The sequence below is a fragment of the Cynoglossus semilaevis genome, chromosome 18, assembly GCF_000523025.1.
Source record: "Cynoglossus semilaevis isolate Cse_v1.0 chromosome 18, Cse_v1.0, whole genome shotgun sequence".
Taxonomy (NCBI): domain Eukaryota; kingdom Metazoa; phylum Chordata; class Actinopteri; order Pleuronectiformes; family Cynoglossidae; genus Cynoglossus; species Cynoglossus semilaevis.
The window spans coordinates 11,799,836-11,807,600 of record NC_024324.1 but is presented as its reverse complement, the minus strand read 5'-3'; the positions used below and the strand labels follow the sequence as shown (position 1 = coordinate 11,807,600).

The 7,765-nt window shown below is 41.5% G+C and overlaps 1 protein-coding gene across 1 annotated transcript in view; it reads left to right on the top strand.

Annotated features, from left to right (window-relative positions):
• glcci1a (glucocorticoid induced 1a) overlaps window positions 1-6,836 on the top strand; it is an 11,149-nt gene extending 4,313 nt beyond the window's left edge. The window contains 7 exon segments of the mRNA XM_025065370.1: window positions 1,821-1,973; window positions 2,679-2,831; window positions 2,914-3,124; window positions 4,192-4,312; window positions 4,388-4,566; window positions 4,569-4,724; window positions 4,889-6,836. Of these exon segments, the coding sequence (XP_024921138.1) occupies window positions 1,821-1,973; window positions 2,679-2,831; window positions 2,914-3,124; window positions 4,192-4,312; window positions 4,388-4,566; window positions 4,569-4,684 (933 nt within the window). The 3' untranslated portion in view covers window positions 4,685-4,724; window positions 4,889-6,836.
• Window positions 6,837-7,765: the final 929 nt, after the last annotated feature.

Here is a 7,765-nt window from a genome sequence, read left to right as displayed (position 1 = left end):
TATATATATATAGTACACATATATGAAAAGAGTAGCGGCTTTTACTATATATTACTATAACGTTACTATATAGTACTTCTTATAGTACCAGGGCCATCAAAATAAACATGAAAAAGCGATAATAAATTTGTGAATTAATTTGTCAATTAATCACATTCAAATATATAAATATATATGTAAAATAAATGTTGATATAATGAAATAATTGGGAAGATTAATCTGATTGCATTTATACGCGGCATGGGCGGAATGATGCGCAGTGTACGTCCAATTATTCCACTGTCCGTCCACTTAACGTCAATCTAATACACAATCAATACACATATTGTTATATGTACACACTTTGGGGAGCTTAAATGGCTGCTCTGACGACCACACAAAAGGAACATTGCAAACGTCTTATTATCAATCTTATTTTTTTTGGAGTGGCACTCAGATGTGAACCTATAGCAGTGTTGCAGTTTGAATGAGAAAAAGTTTGTTGTCATTTTTTTTTCTCCCCCCCTATTAACCATTAAATATTAATGGATCATTGAGCTGTCGATGCAAGCATCTTCTGCTTCAGTCTAAAAGTGCCTGTAACGCCAGTGCGTTGTCTGCGGTCCATGTGTTCTCCCCGGACCGTCGACAGCACGTTTTATTTCTAATTTCTCTTTTTAGTTTTTAATTGTTACTGTTGTGTTTTGTATTCAGATTATTACCTAAATACAGGAATTGAATTATCCTCTTTTTGTGTTAGTTTACTCACTTCAATTTATAAAAGTATTTTTGTCATTGTGTGATAATATTCGTACCTGAGCTTACAGTAAGCAGATGGTAAAGAATGTGGCAAGAACACCGAGAGAGACAAGGGATTTAAAACGTGATCTAACTCATGGTGATGTAAATTATCTGTAAAGTATCGGTTGAAATCTAACGATCATATTTCTTAACTGTCTATTGTCAAGTCTATTTTTTTTTTCTTTTTCATATTGAAATTGAGGAGTGTTGTGTTCTCTAGGTGCGATTTTCCATCTGCTACTTTTGAAAGTTCAGGCTTTGGCTATTATGACCCTAGACCAGGCGTGGGCTAAAATGCTAAAATGCTTTTAGCCTTTTCTATTGGGGAAATGCTGGTATTGCAGGGGAAAGGCAGAAATATAATGAAATAAAGAAATGAATAACATAATTTGGCCAAGTTTGATGGGCCGGATTAAAATGCCAAACGGGCCGCATCCGGCCCCTGGCCCTAGTTTGCCCATGCCTGCCCTAGACCAGTGGTTCTCAATTATTTTCTGTCATGCTCCCCCTTGGGGACAGAAATGTTTTAGCGCCCCCCCCTCCCCCCAACCCACACCCCCGCTGAAATACTATTGAGAACCTGATAACATGTATATCTTTATCTGTACAAACCACTGTATGAGTTGCTGCCACCTAGTGACTGGAGGCTTGTTATCATTCAAGCAGTGATAGGGTGTCAACTCATTTTGATTCAGGGGCCACATTCGGCCTGGATTAGATGTCAAGTAGGCCGGACCAATACAATCAATACATAATTACCTATAAATAACAATATGTCAATTTCCCCCCCCCTTGTCAAGATCATTAGAAAATATTCATATTTAATGAAATATAATTTGACAAAACATCACCAACACGGGCCAGATTGAACTCCCTAGTGAGCCTGTCTTGGCCCACGGGTCGTATGTTTGACACCCCTACCCAAGACACAATACAAGTAAACAAAGGAAGGAAGAAATGAAGAAGTGCCTCATTGGATTTTCTCATCTATTGAGATACATTTTTTTTTTTTGTGTGTGTGTCTATCCTCATTTCATCAGGTAGTGAAACTTGTTGGGGAGCTCCAGTGCAGTAAACGAAAAAGGCGCCACAGAAAAGATAAAGGGTGGCTGTCCCCTCTGCATTACAGCACCATCACCTACACTACCCTCACCAGCACATACCACTACAACTCGACAACCAGCCACGTCCAGGTAAAGCACTGACATCATCATCCATCTTTGAACCTTTGAACCTTTTTTTTTACGCTCGAAACTGTATCGGCGCATTAAAATGTACATTAGTGTTCCATTACAAAACGAATGCATGTAACGTGAGCTGTTCCATCTGCGAAAGGGAGCACAAGATATTGTAGTAAAACGGTCGGGCTGCTTGGATTTACACACACACACACACACACAGACACGCATGTACATACTGTATATGTAACAGTTTACAAGGTACATTTTTAACAGAGTGTCGGGACTTCTACCTTTCTTTAAATCCTCCTAGCCTTAAACGTCCAACCCTTGTGCGAAGGGTTTTGTCTGAAATATTTATTCAAGCTAGTACTGGGGCTAGTACCCCCCCTCTCCACACACACACACCCCGCGTATCAAAATACTATTGAGAACCTGATAACATGAATATTTTTAATCTGTACAAACCACCGTATGAGTTGCTGCCACCTAGTGACCGGAGGCTTGTTATCATTCAAGCCTTACAGCAGGGGTACACTTATGTCCAGCAGGCTATATTCCATTGGAAGCCCCTCACGTCCCCCCCCGGCACCTCACCCCCCCCGCACCCTGAAGCTGGGGGGGGGTTAGGGTGAAAGCCAAAAATCACACTTTTTGTCGTTGTTTCGTTACACGAGGCACCTCTGTCGCCTCTTTACAAAACTCTTATGTACGTTCCAGCATTTTTCCATGTCTAAGTCAGCCCAGATGCCGCTGTCCAACATCACTGTGCCAAAGCCCTCCATTTCCAGGGTACCCAGCAGCATGGAAGGCATCAACCACGAGCTGGAGAAGGTTTTTATTAAAGACAACGGAGAGAAGGAGGAGCTCAAGGTAGGTTGCCCCTTTCGACCTTTTTTTTGCGTACCGCAAATGTCTGCGATCAACCCTTCTTTCTTTTTTTCTCCTTCTTCAGTCCTTGGAGGTGCCCGACGGTCGGCGAGCACCTTTCCCTCCACAGCAGAGAAGCAGCAGCACCCGCAGCTTGGACACACAGACCCCTTCTGCCCCCGGCAGGTCCAGCAGCTGCTCCAGCCTGTCACCCTGTCCCTCACCGGTTTGCCCTCCAGGTTCACACGATGGCAGTCCCTACTCCACAGAGGACCTCCTGTATGAACGAGACAAAGGTGAAGAGTGTTTTAGTGTTTTTCTGGCTCCATGGTTTAGAGAGAAATGTCAACAAGTTTATTTTTAAGGCTGACAGTTTCTTTTAGAGCTAGGTTGCAAGGTTAACCCTCCCGTTGTCAGCCAGCGAGACCCAAAGGACAATGGTAGGGTTAGATTTCATTTTCTCTAATTGCTTCAGATGTAGTTTAGTTTGTATTAGTTTTATTTTTCCATACTTTAGGTTATTTGTCAGATGTTCAATTCAAAAATATCATCATCAATACCATAAAGTGGTGCTTGGTTTACGACGTCATCGAACCTGGTTACGTCACCATCCCCTATAAATGTATTAAGTTATTGTTTCCATCATTCCAACTTAGGACGTTAAAACTCGCCAACTAGTTGCTCTAGGAATTACGGGAGCTAATTCGTAACACAAATTTCTGCAAGTGAAATAAAGTCTTAGCAAACTACGTATGAAAACAGAGCTAGTCATAGCACAACGATGCCACTGTTCTCACTAGAACAGTGGAACCTCGAGATACGAGCACATCGACATACGGGTATTTCGAGATACGAGCACGCTTACAGGCGTCGTCGCTAGGTCCCGGCCGTAAGCGTCGCCTCCGTACGTGGCGTTATCTACGTGATTTTCTCTCTATTTTGCGCATTAGTGCGGTGCCCACGTGAGTGATCGCCTCTTTCACACCATTAGCCGCTACTGTATCGTCTGTCTCGAAGGTAAGAACTCATAATTAAAACCACATTTTATTTTATATCACAGGAATCCTTATATACTATATATTGTGTGTGTATGTTTTTTCTATTGTTATTAGCACTAATAAGCGGCCGGAACAGATTAATTTTAATTCAAATTAATTTCTGTTATTTCTTATAAATTAAAAAAAAAAAAAAAAAAAAAAGATTTGAGATACGAGCACGGTCCTGGAACGGATTGTGCTCGTATCTCGAGGTTCCACTGTATTTTTCTTTCCGCCTTTCCCGCGGTGATTTATAAAATAAATAAAAAAAACTAGAAGAAATAGCACAATGAATAAATATGTATCTGCTTTATCTGTGTCCACAGACAGTGGAAGCAGCTCACCACTGCCAAAATTTGCCTCTTCACCGAAACCTAACAACAGCTACATGTTTAAGCGAGAACCGCCTGAGGGCTGTGAGAAGATCAAAGCTTTTGAGGAGATGAGGTATTTAATTCTACAGCGTGCGAGCAGAGCTACTCCTCAGCACTGTCTGATGCTCCTTTTTTTTTTTCTTTACAGCTCAAGGCAGTCAGCGACAGCGTCGGTCCCTCTGTTCTCCTGCCCTGACAAAAACAAGGTCAACTTTATCCCGACGGGTTCTGCTTTCTGCCCAGTGAAACTCCCGGGCTCTCTGCTCGTCCCAGCGTCGGAGCCCGAAGAGGACGCAGTGGGGGGTCAGATCCTCAGGGGGCCCCGACGCTCTACGGTGCACCCTCTCAGGTCTCCACAAGCACCAGCACAGACGACCCTCCAGAAGAGCCGGGGCCTTGTTCAGAGACTTCAGACCCCCAGACAGACAGCGAAGCCATCAGCTAGACCGGAGCAGAGCTGGCCTCTGGCTCTGGTATCCATGCTGGTAAACACCAACCATCAATCACTAACTGCCCAACTGACACCTCCCTTTTTTTTTTCCCTCTGCCAGGGGAGTTTGCAGCTCGCTGTGCTGACCTCCTCCTTTCCTTTCTATCTCTGCATGGCGTAACAACAATGTCCCAAATAACCACCGCCGCCACCACCAAGAGTTATCATCTAGATGTGTTTCCGTCCTGCATAATATCTGAGCTGTTGTTGGTCAAGGAGAAACCCATCGTAAAACGTTAGGATTTGCAGGTAACAAAGGGGGGAAAAAAAACACAAACAACACAGACCACTCTGGATAAGGTTGGGGGAGGTGAGGGGGGGGGGCATGCATTTTATGAACGGACATTTGTTGAAATGATGTGTTGTGTTCTGTTTTAACAATCACAGTATGAATAAGCTTTATACATATTACTATATATGTATATATACTTATATATGCTTATATAAACATATATGTCAGGGTTTTCCCTGGGCTTCTGTGGGCCATGGGTGCTGATTTCTATAGTCATGTTCTGTTGTCTCTCACAGCACACCTTTTTTTACCATTAGTGAGGACATAAAACAAAACAGGTAAGTATTTTTCGACAGTCACCGAGCAACTCGGTCAACGAGTATCTCTTTGCGTACGAGTAAGCGACGATTACACGAACCACCACTGTGCAACGCGGGAAACGCCCGCTTACTCGTCCTAACGTCTCGGTAGTAAAAACATTCGGCTTCGTACCGAACAATGTGTCCAGCTGGACCTAATGTGTCAAACTCATTACATACAGCCTATAACCACATTTCCCCCTTTGTTTTTATGAAAAGTATATTCAAAAAAATATTCATATTTATTGAAAAATAAATTGACAAAACATCAACATGAAGTGTTTTTGCTTTTTTTTTTTTTTTTTACTTATTCAAAACATAAAATTCATCAACTGGATTTAACCCCCTAGTGGACCAATTTTGGGCCGCGGACCATATGTTTGACACCACTGTTCCAGACTTATATTTTATACTAATTATCGTCTGATTACGGTACTTTCTTGCTCCATTTCCAGTCAGCTATTGTATAATAGGCATTTTCATTCATTTTTAGTCATGTCAGGCTGATATGGGGATGGGCTACATATATTCATTTCTAGAAATGTGCAGCCAATCAGTAACCTGCGTCCAGTGACGTACATGTTACATATCGTTTTTGTCCCAAAGACAAAACACTGTCTTACTTTTAGATCATCTGCCGTGTTTGCAGCGTAGTCACACAAACCACAAGGCACAGTGCCACTAAGTTTTTAAAATTTTTTTTTTTATGGCAGTTCGCTCTAAAAATATACCTTCTAAAAGTATATCTTCTCATCAAGAACTATCAGGATCGCTTTATTTATTTCCTTTCCTTTTCGGTTTCGATGCGTCACCAAATTGTCCCGCTCAAGTCGCCTAGTCGGAGGGAAAACCCTGTATATGTATATACACAAACACAGAGTAGCCATATTGAATCTAACTGTTGTGGCTCGTTGGTGTGTGTGTGTATTTATTAACGCATATATAATGTGTGTAGGTATGTATATATGTATATATTGTATAATAAGAAAGACATATGCTTTAAAGGAAAAAGCAAAACGGTGTATCGCTGTGTTACGTATTGAATGAGAGAAGCAACAGACGTATTTTAGACTGGATTGTGATTGTCACACGATCCAGGTCACATGACTTAATCACCCTATCGGAAAAACTGCAATGCAAACATCTTTAAAAAAAAAAACAATAATGGCCACAAATTTGGCTGCGCAGTGTCTGCATCTGGCCTAGCTTCAGGTATTTCACATTCAGAGTCTATACTCAGGTAATTTGGAATGTATATCCATACAAATATCTGCAGCCTTGACAAGGCAGAGCCGCTCTCATTACTCCCTGAAGTTTTCCTTTATTTCCAGAAGAATCATTCTCTCCTGATCTGAGTCCAGTGTATTGGCTGGAGCAGTGACAGGAGCCGCAGAAACTGATAGGTCGGGGTCGGGGTCGTGGACGGTGTATTACTGTACTGTACCACACGCACTGTGACTGTCGAAACGTGTGGTTGTATGTACGCTGACGGAAGCTTTCTGGACAGAGACTTTAAAAAAAAAAAAAAAAAAGACACTAAGATGTCTATCTGTTGGTGTCGGACATGTGAGATTGTCAGCAGTACTATCGCGGGGATTGCAAGCAAACAGAAGCATGCCGTATGTGCAGAACGGAGATGGAGTTGCACAATTTTACCTGACAAAATCTAGGCTAGGTTAATTTTTTTTTTTTTTTTATCGACGAAATGACACCGACGTCTGTTATTGTTTTCAATTGGAAAAAAATGCATCTGAAAGAGTAGAGCACAAGACAAAGGTCACTGGTGGTTAAACAGTTCTGCACGGTGCACTAATTTGAACCAGTTATTGTTTTTACAGTGTACTAACAATGTCTGGCTTCCACTGAAATTACCGATGCTAACACGTATCCGAGACAACGTTTTATAAGATACATCGCAGTGCGTTTTCGAAGTTATACGTTTAACTTGTTCCTTCAGTCGGCATCAGCTAAAGCTGTGAGGTCGTTAAACCCTATTTGCACAATCAACCGTGCGAAAAGCTTTATTCCCGATAGAGCAGTTGTGCTGCCAATTATTTTTAGTAATATCCTACGAAACAGTGTACGAAACACTGAATTTACCAACTTTTATCCAGTTTACCTAATTTATATTACTGTATTTTTCAGACTATAAGTCGCACCAGCCAAAAAATGCATAATGAAGGAAAAAAACAAAACAAATATAAGTCGCTCTGGAGTATAGGTCACACCAGCCAGCTAGAGTGCCCTCTAGTGCGAAAATAACTAACATGTACATTTTTAATGGTACCGGAGTAGCAGATACTGGTACACAAGCGTAGATTGCACTCTAGCGGCTATAAGTGTAAAAAAAAAAAAACAAATGTGAAAATTGAAGCGAATTATAGGCCGGAAAATACGGTATATTTACTTAAGTAGCCATCTGCAATTCCCTAAATTCAAGTAAAA